Source organism: Podarcis liolepis (assembly GCF_965112155.1).
Source record: "Podarcis liolepis genome assembly, chromosome: 5".
Lineage (NCBI taxonomy): Eukaryota > Metazoa > Chordata > Lepidosauria > Squamata > Lacertidae > Podarcis > Podarcis liolepis.
The window spans coordinates 40,349,219-40,362,972 of record NC_139556.1 but is presented as its reverse complement, the minus strand read 5'-3'; the positions used below and the strand labels follow the sequence as shown (position 1 = coordinate 40,362,972).

At 50.1% G+C, this 13,754-nt stretch overlaps 1 protein-coding gene across 1 annotated transcript; it reads left to right on the top strand.

Moving 5' to 3' along the window:
• The first annotated feature begins 2,860 nt into the window (after window positions 1-2,860).
• Window positions 2,861-13,234, top strand: CYP26A1 (cytochrome P450 family 26 subfamily A member 1). Its single transcript, XM_083505890.1, has 7 exons — window positions 2,861-3,575; window positions 3,690-3,914; window positions 5,468-5,770; window positions 5,905-6,054; window positions 8,620-8,754; window positions 10,767-10,919; window positions 12,478-13,234. The coding sequence occupies exons 1-7, from the start codon at window positions 3,243-3,245 to the stop codon at window positions 12,817-12,819; spliced, it is 1,641 nt and encodes a 546-aa protein (XP_083362016.1). The 5' UTR covers window positions 2,861-3,242; the 3' UTR covers window positions 12,820-13,234.
• Window positions 13,235-13,754: the final 520 nt, after the last annotated feature.

The following is a 13,754-nucleotide window of genomic DNA, read 5'->3' as shown; positions in this document are numbered from 1 at the left end:
AGGCCAGGCGAAGCCCCACCCCACGCCATTCTCGGCAGATTTATAGGGCGGTCAGTTAAACGAGGCTTTACTCCCCCAGGTCAGTAGGCCGTGAGGATTGTGGAGTCCAGGGAGACTTCCTTCGGGGTCTATAAAACGGCCTTTGGGGTTCAGAGGTGCCTGGAGTACGGCGGGTTCGGGGTACATAATAACAATAACAATTATAATTATTATTTTGATGCGCCCACCAGAGTGGTTCCCCAGCCACTCTGCGCGGCTCCTGCACCTGCACTTTTCTCTGCCCGAGGCTTTTTTTTCTTATAGGGCAGCAGTGGGGAATGGGGTTTATTTCCCTTCCAGGAGAAAGTAGCGCAAGGCAAGTGCGCTCAAAACCCGTAGCACCCAGCGGGACTTTGGGAACCGGAACGGGGCGCAGCCTTGCGCCCGGTGCACACGTGTGGCCGCCTCTTGTCCACCCCTCGCTTCCTTCCGTTCCAACTTCTCTGGCCGGCCCCAGAGAAACCGACTTGACATTTCTGCAGATTCGGGGTCAAGATGGCTGCGGAGTGAAGCCTGATTCGCCCTTCCCCGCCACGCAGGTCTGGAGAGAATCCGAGTTCACACCTTCTCCGCCCGCCCTCGCAGATCCGGCTGCCCCCCCCCCCCTCAGAGGCGACTCTGTGTGTTTATCTTTCGCCCCAACAACCTCCCTTTCCCTCGCTGACCTGTGTTTGAACCTACGATTCGCCCCGCGCCATCAGCTGGAGAATTTACTCCGTCTTCTCGCTGCTGCTGCGGATTCCTCCTCTCAGGTCCCTTGAACGTAAATATCCAACCCCTGTCGGTGGGGTGAACTGCAGGCCAAGGACTAATTTTAGAGAAAGCGGCCAGGGCTCGGCCATTCTTCCCCGGGCAGCTGACATCATTTATGGTTTCGAGCCTCGGAAACATCCTGCGCTCCCTTTGCAAGGCAGCGGCTGCTGCGGAGGCAACGCTGGCGCGGAGCTGGAGAGCCGCGGATTGGGGGCAGGCCCAGGGCTTTCCCACCCTAAATCTTAACGGCCCTTCCAGCCAAAGGGGGCAGAGAGAAGCCGGAGCTACAGTGGTTCAGCAACCGGATCGGTTCCTTGTAGTGGGGGGCTCTCCCCGCGCCCCAAAACCCACCCCCAATGCTTGCCCGCAGAAATTTGTTTCGACCTTAATGTACGGTTCGGGAACATTATTACTCGGTTAATGGTCTGCGGCCCAGCCTAGCTTCTCTTACCTGCGAGTAAGGGCCGCTGAATTCAGTCAGCAATTCGTGGACAGGTTTGCTAACAGAGGGTTAGATCCTCATGGCTTTCCCTCGAGTAAGTGGATAAGACTTCTGTCCCAGGCTGCTATCGCCAGGATACTGACCGAAGTTTCAGTGAAGTCAGTGGAAGTTGTAGGGTGCACATCTCCCGTGAAATCCAGGTAAGCACCTTGACTTAACTACAATGCGGATCAGCAAGTGCCGAGACTATGGAAGGCCCCTAGAACAGGGAAGCATATTTTAAAAAGAGAGGAACGGCTGGTATCTGAGGTGAGTGCCTGCTGCCCACTGATGGGGAAAAAGTTGACTTTGCCCTGGTACACACGACTTTCTCTCCACGTTGCTCACGGTGTGATCTCTCCAACAGCAGCACCCTCAGGTCAAACCTGGGGATGTGTGTGTGTGTGACCGAGAGATTTTTGGCAGGGAACCAGCGTTGGGCCAGTCGGGATCGCTTCTTGCTGCCTGATCCAGTTTCTGGCCACCCTGTCTAGTTGTTTTGAAAGCGGGTTTAAGGTAACCTGCCCTTTCTGCCAGATCTACACCGCAGGGTTGTTCGGAGAACAAGAGGAGAAGCGAATGGCTCGAGTGTGCGGGATAAAGATACAGCAACAAACGTTTACAAATTAATACATCCTAGAGAAACAAGTTGGCTGTGGTCGCACCGTCGTAATGGGGAAGCGCCATTTGTCTAGGAATACAAAGCGGTGCCTTAGTACAGAAACCGGATTATTTGTCCGAGTGCGGATTGTCCGAGCGCGTGTTTACTCCTCCAGTAAAACAAGGAGCAGATAAAGCCCCTCTCTGGGAAGCAAACCTCACAATTTACTCCGGAGTAAAGATCGAACCCAGGCTACCAAACCATGGAAACGAAGAGAACCACTAGACAAGGCACAGGGGGGAGGGGGTTATCGCTTCATTTTTAATTATGCTTTTATGATGTATTTTGTGTTTTTCTCTTGTGAACCGCCCTGAGATCTACGGATGAAGGGCGGTATAAAAAAAAATATAGTAAATGAATAAATAAATGACACAGGATTGGAGCCCAAGCTTAAATGCACGGGAGGGAGGGGGGAGACTCTTAAATGTATTGCAAAACATCGCCGTTGATTGGAGTTGGGAGCACGTCTGAAATGGCTCTTGGATGCACGCGACTGACTTGCCTTAGGTTGAGTCGCCGGGCCTGTTTTTGCGATGCAGTCCTAAACTATGGAGTGGAGCTTACATCTGCGCAAGTGCGCGCAGGATCTAGCGCAACGTGTGGCATCCTCACTTCGAAGCGGTGGGTGAGCCGCCGACCGACCAACCAGTTCCACAGGGCTTCCTTCCTTCCTAAAGTGCTGAGCTCCACCACCCGGTGATCCGAAGAGGCATTAGGAGCAACTCACTAACCCTGCTCTTTTCAATGGTCTGAAGCGCAACCAACTGGGACCAGAGCAGAACAATCCAACTGTGTACGCCTACTCTAGACGGCAGCCTCGTGGCGCGCCTAAGTGTCCATAAACGCTCCAACCGTAGGGCAGGGTCCTTCCTGCTGGTAGCCACTGGGATGTGCCCCGGAGCACTTGGCTGCCTTTACGGGAGAGTAGGCCTTATTGGGAACCCAGCGAAGGTCTCCTTGTGAGCCACTGCGCCTAGGCTCGCCCTAGACGGCTGGTTGACCCAAGCGCACCTGCCTTTCCCAGTCAAGCCGCTGGCTTGGCTTGGCTTGGGGTGGGGGCTGCGAGGACATCTGCGGAGGCAGGAGAGGCGCTCAGCATCCGCTTTGCAACTGCGGCTGGCTCCCAAGTGCTTTCTGCAGAGCGCAGGAGAGAGGCGGAGACGGGGAAGGCGCAAAGCCCGCCCAAGCCAGGCAGAGTGCATCGACGGGGCGGAGCCTGCCGGGCCCGAGGGGCAATTAAGGATGAACTTTCGGTGAACTAATTGATCGCACGGCCCAAGGTAAAGTGGGCAGCGACCTGGGCCGAGGATGCCTATAAAAGGGGGCCCCCGCCGCGGCGCTGGGCCCTTGCGCTCACTCGCCAGCCCCCGGGGGAAGTCTGCCAGCCTGCCCGCCAGCCTGACGGCAGGTGCCCGCCCCGCTCGCTGCAGCCCGGCCCCGGCGGCCAGCATGGGTTTCTCTGCCTTGCTGCCCAGCGCTGTGCTCACCTTCGTGCTGCTGCCGCTGCTCCTTTTCCTGGCCGCAGTGAAGCTGTGGGACTTGTACTGCCTGCGCGGCCGCGATCCCAGCTGCCCGCTGCCCCTGCCCCCTGGCACCATGGGGCTGCCCTTTTTCGGGGAGACGCTGCAGTTAGTGTTGCAGGTGAGGAGAAGGAAGAGGGACGACGGGGGAGAGAGAGAAAAAACACAAACCAAACAGGTGCCTTTGAGCTCCCCAGATTGATCCACCCCTCTTTTTTCCGCTCTCTTTTTGCAGCGGCGGAAATTCCTGCAGCTGAAGCGGCGCAAGTACGGCTACATCTACAAGACGCACCTCTTCGGGCGGCCCACGGTGCGCGTGATGGGGGTGGACAATGTGCGCCACATCCTGCTGGGCGAGCACCGGCTGGTGGCAGTGCAGTGGCCGGCGTCGGTGCGCACCATCCTGGGCGCCGGCTGCCTCTCCAACCTCCACGACGGGCAGCACAAGCACCGCAAGAAGGCAAGCGGGGAGCGGCTCTGCCGGACGAAGGAGGCACCGCCGTAGCTCCGGGGCGGGGGGGGGGCGCAGCTCTCTGAAAGGCACGCCAGCCTCGATGGGGCCGGAGGGAGGAGGGCTCCCTGTAGCGGGTTGGGGTGGCTCCGAGCCCGCGGGTGAGGGAAGAGAAGTTGTGGAGCCATTGATTCTGGACTTCTGAAGATTCCTTTCCTTTCTTAGCCCGGCTGCGTAGTGGGGCCCTCTTTCTGCTCATTTTGCGGACTGGGGGCCTGGAACTCTGCCCCCGATGGCGCCAGTGGGGGCGGGGGGATCTGCTCCAGAAGTCTGCCGTCGGCTCTTGGAGAGGGCGCCGATTTTCATTGAAATGAGCCCCCAAATTCTAGATTTCAGCCTCAACTTGGAATCTTTAGAATTCCACGCAGGTCTGCGGAACGCGCTTCTTCCTAGTAGCAACTCAAACCTAGACGCATATACTCAGAAGTCACACTGATTTCACGTCGGGCTCTTCCCAGGCAGGACTGCAGTCCAAGGGCGTTCAGGGATTGCAAGCCCGCGCGCGTTTCTCTGCCTGCCTGCCTGCCTGCTTCCTGGAAGAAATCCCCGACGAGTTCGGTGATGGGCTTTTATTTCTGGGTAAACACAGGTCGGCTCTGGCTTTCTCGGGAAGAGTTCTAAGGGAAAGAGGACGAGGTTAGAAGGCCAGGGTGCTAAAAACACATCTGGGGGAAAGTCCGTTCCAATAAAAGCGACTCCCATAAAACGAATGGCGCCTTCCATAAATAGCCTCGAGAAGTAAAAGGGAGCAATCGAGAGACCATAAAAAGAGGTCTTGGCGCCCCGGCCTTCCACACCACGCGGCGAAGTCTCCTTGATTTCAAAGGTGCTTTCTTCCCTTTCAAGTCACGGGGCGCAGGAGTGCCAAAATGCGAAGCGACATTTGGAGGAAACGGCACTGTTGACGCCCCCCTCCAACTCCCCACAGTCCTGCTCCGAAGGTTTTCTTTTGGAAAGGCGCCTCCTAACTCAAAACCGCGAAACAACAGTTTTCTCTCTCATCTGCTTTGAACTGGGGACTTTTGGAGCCTCGATCCGCCCCGTCGAGTTCGGTGGGATTTACTCTGATGTCCAGCCATCTGCTTGCTGCCTTAATCGCCGAGTTTAGTGCCTGGAACCTGTTTGCATTTGGGTCGACTCCTGAGCAGACTTACTTGGAAGCAAGTGCCTTTGAAATCGGGGGTACGAGGCTGGCTCTCCGCGCCCCTGGTCTTGGTTTGCAGCAAGGCAGAAACAACCCCCTGGATTCGAATCCATGGCCTTGCCAAACGCGCCACCGAAGTTTTTAACCGCAGGCGCGCAGACCTATTTAAAAAAAACCTCTCGCCATTTTTTGTGGGAGGACCCACTTGGCAAGCAGAAGAGCGCAGGACGAAGCGCTGCGGCTTTCTCCCAGACTTGGAGCACTTGTTTAGCTTTGCGGGTTTTTTTCCCCTCCTTTAAAAAAGGTTCCTCCCGTCCGAAGGTCCCCTTAAAAGTAACCGCCTCTCCTTCCGCCGCAGGTAATCATGCGCGCTTTCTCCCGGGAAGCCCTGCAGCACTACATGCCGGTCATCCAGGAAGAGGTGAGCGCCTGCCTGCGCCAATGGCTCCTGGTGAGCGCCGGCGGCGGCGGCTCTTGCCTGCTTGTTTACCCGGAGGTGAAACGCCTCATGTTCCGCATCGCCATGCGCATCCTACTGGGCTTTCGGCCCAGCCCGACGGCGGGCTCGGACGGCGAGCAGCACCTAATGGAGGCCTTCGAGGAGATGATCCGCAACCTCTTCTCGCTGCCCATCGACTTGCCTTTCAGCGGCCTCTACAAGGTAAACGGTGGTCTGAGAGGTTGTGGGGGAGGGAGGTGGGAGGTGGCCCGAGGGGGACCCCCTGCCCGGACATGGCGAGCGGCACTCAGGAGAGGGGAGCCCGCCTCTCTGAAGGGATCCGCTCTTGTTTCCAGGGCTTGAGGGCGCGCGATGTCATCCACGCCAAGATCGAGGAGAGCATCCAGGCGAAGCTGGCCGGGAAGGAGCCCCCCGACGGCTACAAGGACGCGCTGCAGTTGCTGATGGAGCACACGCAGGGCAACGGGGAGCAGCTCAACATGCAGGTGGGGAGAGGTCCCAAGGCGCTGGGATCCTGACCGGTCTCTCTCTCTCTCTCTCTCTCTCTCTCTCTCTCTCTCTCTCTCTCTCTCTGTCTCAGCTTTGGGGGCCTGGGATTCCAGTGCTGGAGGTGGTCTAGTAGCCACCAGGGACTCTAGGATGCCCCCGAGTCAATAGCACCTGCTCTTTCGAAGTTAGGGTTGCCAGGCTTTGAGAGCTAGTGTGGTTGTAGTGGTTACAAGTGTTGGACTCTGAGTGAGAGAGCTTTGAATCTCCACCCAGCCATGAAGCCACTTGAGAGCGACTTTGGGTCAGTCTCTTTCTCAGCCTATCCTACAGGGTCGCTGTGACAATAAAATGGTGAGGAGGAGCGATCTGTGTTCTCTGGCTTCAACACATGGGGTGGGGTGGGCAGTTGGAATATTATAATAGTGGTGGCGGTGATGATGACTAATTTGTTTTAGTTGATGTCCTCTTGTTGCAACAGGCATAAGGTTAGTTGGGCCCCTCTGAAATCAACGTGAAAATGCTAGTTGCATCCTAGTGATATGTTTTTGTATATGCTGGAAGCTGCCCAGAGTGGCTGGGGTAACCCAGACAGATGGGCAAGGTACAAATAATAAAATTATTATTATTGCTATTAGTAGTAGGTAATAGTAGTGGTAGTATTAAACAACTGGCTGATCAATGAATTGCTATGGTCCTCAAATTCTCATAAGGATCTCAGTGCTCAGTGTGTAGGAAGTGGGCACAACTGGAGCTGCTCTCCAATTTTCTTAGCTACCCTGCCCGTCTCCCAAAACTTCTTAGTCTTTAGTTTTTAGACTACACACAGAAGGATGCATAAGATACCTTTGTCCCATGAAATCACTATGTGCGGAAAACTGGGTTAGAACCCATCACCTGGACATCCAAGTTTTCAAAATGGCCGAGTTTTTATGTTTGGCATGGAGGAATATTCAGCATGTGACTATGCCCATGCAGTCACAAGTGGAGCAGCCCAGCCATGGAACTGGTTCACACTTGGGTGCTAAACCTATGGCAGCTTTGTTCTCTTAATTCACAACAGGGTTTGAGATCCGCACTGTGCTCCACTCTTGCTTATTTATTTAGCCCATTTATATCCTGCTCTACACCTGGGTGGGTCAACGAGAACATTCCCCAACACCAAACCAATTCCTAAAACATGCAACATAAAAAATCACGCAATAGGAGCAGCAGTTAGGGAGCAATCTGAAATGATAGTGGCAGTGTCACCTAGAGGGCAGAGTCAGATAAGTGTTAACCTGACATCTAACTACCAGCCATTTTCTCTTGCATGTTTCTTAACTCCTGGAAAGTGCTTGCTTCTACTGTCTCTTACAACCACATTCTTGTCTTGACTCTGCAGTACAGGAACGAGGAACCTGTGGCCCTCCAGATGTTGGTGGACATCCCATCATTATTGACTATGCTGACTAGGACTGATGGGAAGTTAAGCCCAGGAACATCTGGAGGACCAAAAGTTTCCCATCCCTGCCTTACAACCTGACTTCTCTCTCCTCTCCTCTGCAATGGACTTTACTAAGGTCAAAGATGATATCCTTGCTGCTTGCCTGATTCAAAGGTGAATACTGTGCTCCCATCCTCCCTGATCTCTCTACTGCCTTAGACCCAGTTTATCAAAACGTTGCTTGCTTGTATCCTACCTTCTTCAACTCTGCTCTTAGTCAGTGGAAGATTTCTCGCTTCTCATTGCAAGGGATTATCAGATAGTTAATGAATTTGACTCAGCAAGATGCAATTGTTGTGGGGAAACCAGATGGAAAGTGACAGTAGAGAACAGAAGTGGAAGTCCTGCTAGTGCAAGGATTAGTACTAGCACAACGGGATTTCCCCCCTTCCTCTCTTCACAGGCCCTGCGCCATCCCATAGACCAGGGATTCTCAAACTTGGCTCTCCATCTGTGCTTGGACTCTCATCATCCCTAGCTAGCAGGACCCGTAGTCAGGGGTGATGGGAATTGTAGTCCAAAAACATGGAGACCCAAGTTTAGGAAACCCTGCCATAGACCATGCAGTGTGACCTGCTATCCTCCTGCCTCATGTTATTGCGCATTATCAAACCATCTTTAGGGCAAGTTGGTGTCATCTTTAGTAGGGTAAAGTGGCTGACTAGGGAGTGGCTGATAACTATGTGCATCAGCCTCTCCCTTCATTTCTTAAATCAGCAATGCAGATGTCAAAGGAATGTGGAAAGTAAAGGGAGTGAATTGCAGTATATTCAGGTGGAGAAGAGCAGGTGGATATTGAGTGTGCAATTTGAAGCCAAGGGGGAAGGTGTGGAATGGGAAGGTGGTAGCCCTTGAAAGCACTGGGAGAAGAACAGGCCATTCAGACTGGCAGAAAAGAGCAATAAGAGGCACCCATGAACTTAGCACAACAACATGGCCATTAAGTACCGGGATCTGTATCCCTGGGAAGTTTGCCTCTGCAGCCGCTTTGTGTGTGTGTGATATCCCTGAAATAAAAGGATTCTGATGCAAAGTACAGGCTGATTTTCTTTCTCCTGTTTTCCCTCTCCACCTGAAGGAGCTGAAAGAATCTGCGACGGAGCTTCTTTTTGCTGGGCACGAGACAACTGCCAGTGCTGCTACATCCTTGATTACTTTCCTAGGCCTTCACCAAGATGTGCTGCAGAAAGTGAGGAAGGAATTGCAGGAGAAGGTGGGTGTTGTCTAAGTATTTGGAAGACAGGTTGTACCGTGCATGAAGCAGGCTGCTGTGATCCTGTAGACAGTCTTGGAAATGGAGCTGGGAGACTTGGTTTGGAAACCCTGCTGGCACAGATTACAAATGAGTCTGGTCATATTAACAAAGCTATTAATAAATAGGTGGAATGATGCTCAGGTATGATGCTAAAGGGGTTGCATTTGGCACTGTGGTCTAAACCACTGAGCCTCTTTGGCTTGCTCATCGGAAGGTCGGCGGTTCGAATCCCCGCGACAGGGTGAGCTCCCATTGTTCGGTCCCTGCTCCTGCCAGCCTAGCAGTTCAAAAGTGCAAGTAGATAAATAGGTACTGCTCCAGCGGGAAGGTAAATGGCATTTCTGTGTGCTGCTCTGGTTTTGCCAGAAGTGGCTTAGTCATGCTGGCCACATCACCTGGAAAAACTCTGCGGACAAGCATTGGCTCCCTCGGCCGGTAAAGTGAGATGAGTGCCGCAACCCCAGAGTCGTTTGCAACTGGGCTGTCAGGGGTCCTATACCTTTACCTTTTTAAGGCGATTTCTCCTTTGTGTAACAGAATGACCTCCCCCAGCTCACCCCTTAAATCTGTTCTAGGGTTCTCCCCAATCTTCTGGAGCAGATTTGGGTATGGTAATGCAACTATTTAGTTGACTGCTGCCCAAGGTCTGTACTGAATATGCCAAACTTCTGCCAGTCTCTTTGTATATATCTTACCCACTAGAGTGCATATAAAATATTTTCCTTTGTAGAAGTAGTGATATAAAGAGATAAAGATTAGCTTTACTAATTAAAATATCACATTTTTTTAAAGATAAAAAAGATATCCTCCGTTTAAATGGGCAGTGTCTTTTTCTAGACGGTTAATGTTTCAAATATAAGAAAATATCACTGGCAGATGAATCCTTCTCTGTTCTCTTAAAAGGGAATTGTTGCCAAGAACCAGGGCCATTGTGTCCCGTTTCACCGCTAGAGGTGAAACAGGAAGTACCGCCTTGCCTTGCCACTGCCACCACTGCTGCGGATGGTGACCCTGCTTCATTCATTCTGCTGCCTCCATCAGTGGTGGAGAAGCAGTACTGGCATCTGCACAATTTCAGGCAAGATCTCACCCAAACCGTGAGATTTCTCCATAAGACCTTGCATGATACCAGCGCTGCTTCTGGAGGCAGTGGGGCAGGTAAGCCACCTGAGGGGTTCCTGCCTTGGGGGCGTTGCTGCCTGAGGCTGTCTAATGGCAGGGCCAACTCTGCCAGGAACAAATATAATAGTCTGTTATAGTTACATAAGCTTTGTTAATGTGCCTGTATCCATATTTAATTGATTAAATCTCATTTTATTGTGGCTGCCATTAATCAACAGATGTCTGTGCCATGCATGTGTCAAACTTTACAGGTGTGTATTTCAAACCGAGCAAGGGTCTCCCGGGCTCTTGGGAAGTACATCACTTGAGTGGCATGTAGATTATGCCAGGAAATATGCGGGCAGAAATCTTTACTAAATATACAAAATAAACAAAAGAACCATACAGGAAGTGGCAACAAAAGTATGTGTAAAGTAGGAGGAGGTGGAGGAAAGAAGTCAGAACGGGGCTAAAATCTTTGCTTTCACCTTCAGGTGCAAAAGGAAGTGGCGGGAAATGTCATTTTTAACATGCCATTTTAAACAATCTGTCCCTCTTCACAGGGAACTCTGGGAATGGTAGTTCTGTGAGGGGAATTAAGGGGTCTCCTTGCAACCCTCAGCACCCATAACAAACTACAGCTCCCATAATATTTTGTGGGAAACCATGGCTGTTTAATGTGGCATGGATACTGCTTTTTAAATGTATGGCGTGAATGTGACCTTAGCCTGGAAGTTCTTTTCCTGTGGCTACGTGGGATCTTGCTTTGGGACCTATTGCATGAATACAGATGGTCCTGTGGGGTGTGGGGGCTGGACCGCTAAGCCTTCTCTCTATCCTGGTACTCAAGACACATCCTTTGTTTTCAGGGATTGTTGGGCAACATGAGCCAAGAGAAACATTTGGAAATGGAACTCTTGGAGCAACTGAAGTACACTGGTTGTGTCATCAAGGAGACTCTCCGTCTGAGTCCACCAGTTCCTGGAGGATTCAGAGTGGCTCTCAAGACTTTTGAGCTAAATGTAAGCAGACAAAGGCCATTTTCATTAAGTCTCCATAACATCTCAGTTCTGCTGATTTTCCACGGAGATTCTTTTTTAGTGCTTAGCATCGCAACAAAATATTGCAGCAATAACTGGACTGCTCATACCATAATAATAAAAAATACATTTAGAATTTTTATAAGAGCAAACTTCCAACATTTTCTGCATCACTGCAATGCCTTGGGATAAGCTTTATCTGTCCCTCTCTGAAGCAATTTTGATTCTATGATTGGGGAGACAAAAAATGGTCTTTTTGGGACTATGATGTGGGTCCAAGTTACACAGATGTAGTTTCTGTGGAGTCACAGTTTGGGGGGAAATGGCAGCTATTGAAATTGTTCTGTTCCAGAGTGCTTAAGCTTGTTTCTTTTGGTATTGGAATAAGTCAGACATAACTAGCTCTTTTCATGACATTTGTCATGCCAGAAAAGTAGGTTCTTGAAGCTGCTCTTATGCCTTGGTATGAGGAACTTAGCCAATGCTTGCCTTTCAGTCTGAGCACCATATGCTCTTGCAAATGTGCAAGAGAGAATTCTGGGAGTTGCAGCTTCTCCAGTGTGATGCTAGGAAGAAAGTCTACCTGCTGAAAATCTCCGCTATGCAGCTTTACAAAAGGTGCAGGAATACCTGTATGGAACTAGCAGCCCTCTTTCCCCCTCCTATAATAGTAAAGGTGTTGCCATCCTAATGCACTATGAATTAGGGAGCTATGTTTCACAGAGATTAGCTGTAGCTCTAGAGAAAGTGTGGCAGCCCAAGACATTTGTTACTTGAGGCAAAGGACAAAATAGTGCTCTCTTTCATGTACCAAGGTATACCAGCACTGACTTTAGTGCTGAGAGAGTCCTTGACCGCAGCAGATGAGCTATGGGGGTGCAGGCCAGGCCATGTGCTTCTCAAAGCCCTGTCTGCTCTCCATCCATATCTGCTGCCTTAAGCAGTCATTTCACTCTGCCTAATGGTAGGACCAGCTGTTCCCCATTTTATACACATGGTAGCCTCTGAACTTTCTTGGTACTGATCACCTGTGCCAGGTGTAGGGCAGCTTTGGCCCTCCAGGTGTTACTGAACTCAACTCCCCATCACTCCTGGTCATTGGCCATGCTTGCAAAGGCTGGTGAGAGTTGTAGTTTATCAACATCTGGAGGTCCAAAGCTTAAGAGGTCCTATGTGCCTAGGAAGTGGTGCATGGAATTCATTCTGCCTTCCCTGAGCGGGTGATCAGCTTTGAACGGTGAAAGAAGCATCTTTTCCATGTGTAGATTACCCTTAGTGAGTAAGGGGATAGCTTGGGTCATCTTGCTGGAGCTGTTAGACAAATCAGAAAGGTGCGCTGTTAAATCAATCCTTAGAAGAAGACGGCCTGTAAATCTATGTGATGAGTAGAACCCAGACCATGCCTTGGAATCCATTTCCCCAATGCCATTGTGGTGAGGTGCATCATCTTTCAAAAGACGTTAATCTCTCCTAAATGGCTCCATACATGTGACCCATTGTCTCTGTTTTGTGTCCTCATTTCATCTCTTGTTTCTTGTAGGGCTACCAGATTCCTAAAGGTTGGAATGTCATTTACAGTATCTGTGACACACATGATGTTGCGGAGCTTTTCACCAACAAAGATGAATTCAACCCCGACCGCTTCATGTCTCCTTTCCCAGAAGACTCCTCACGCTTCAGCTTCATCCCTTTTGGAGGGGGCTTGAGAAGCTGTGTAGGGAAAGAATTTGCAAAGATTCTTCTAAAAATCTTTACTGTAGAGTTGGCCCGGAACTGTGACTGGCAACTTTTAAATGGACCACCAACAATGAAGACCGGCCCTACTGTGTACCCAGAGGACAATCTGCCAACAAAATTCACAAGTTTCAATGGTCGGGTTTAATAAATTCCGGAACAGTATCACTGTGATCTTAACTTAAGTTTTGGTGAATTTAAAACATGCACAATGGCTTTTCATAGTGTCCTAAATTCAATATTATATATTTAAATTTATAATGTGTAATAGTTATTTATAAGTGTGTTTTCTAAGAATATTTTTAAAGCTATTTCATGTATTAAACTTTTTTTTTTAGGCAAGCACTGTAATTATGAGTCCTTGGGATTCATAAATGGATAATTTTATTTCTATAGAAATAAAGTTTCCTTCTATTTAAGAATCGTACTCAAAGCTTGTTTACTAATTATGTTGAAACCATTTAAGGACCTTTATGTGTATCCAGACACACGGTCAAAAGTTAAATGGAATTATATGTATACTGTGAACCAAATTATGTCATAAATAAAAAAAAATCTGCAGCTAGAATGTTGGTGTTTGTTTACATTTATATGGGGAATTTTGACCTGCTATGAGAGTGTGTTCAGCCAAGTTAACACCTTGATCCTAAGCAGACTTGAATTGGCAGTTCCACTGAAAACAGTAGAATTTGGTGGAATGTGCTAGTGTTTTAAAGAAGTATGGCCAAAATCAGAGATGGGGCTGGAAATAGATTTGTCCCTCCATCCCTCTTTACTCTGAAGACTGCACCTTGGGGGGGGCAGTTAATTATCTGACCCACTTCATAAATAGTCAGCGTCTAATAAAGAAAGTTGACACCACCTTGAAGGAAGGTTATGAGAGCCTATGTGGTCACATGGTATGAGGTCATTGACGCAGGGGGACTGAGGAACTAATGGGCTTTCTGAAAAATCCCTCCAAGAGCTACTTGACTATTATTATTTTTTTTGCCATGTGCAAGAAAGCAACAAAATAAATTTTATCTGAAGACTCCAGACACTCGTCATCACTTTCCTACAAAAGGAAGCTGAGCAATATTTACA

Bases quoted from the DNA above. Each gene is read 5' to 3' on its own strand.
- CYP26A1 (XM_083505890.1), top strand. From the start codon at position 3,243: ATGCCTATAAAAGGGGGCCCCCGCCGCGGCGCTGGGCCCTTGCGCTCA. The intron at 3,576-3,689 runs GTGAGGAGAAGG...CTCTTTTTGCAG, and splicing joins CGCTGCAGTTAGTGTTGCAG to CGGCGGAAATTCCTGCAGCT. The intron at 3,915-5,467 runs GCAAGCGGGGAG...CTTCCGCCGCAG, and splicing joins AGCACAAGCACCGCAAGAAG to GTAATCATGCGCGCTTTCTC.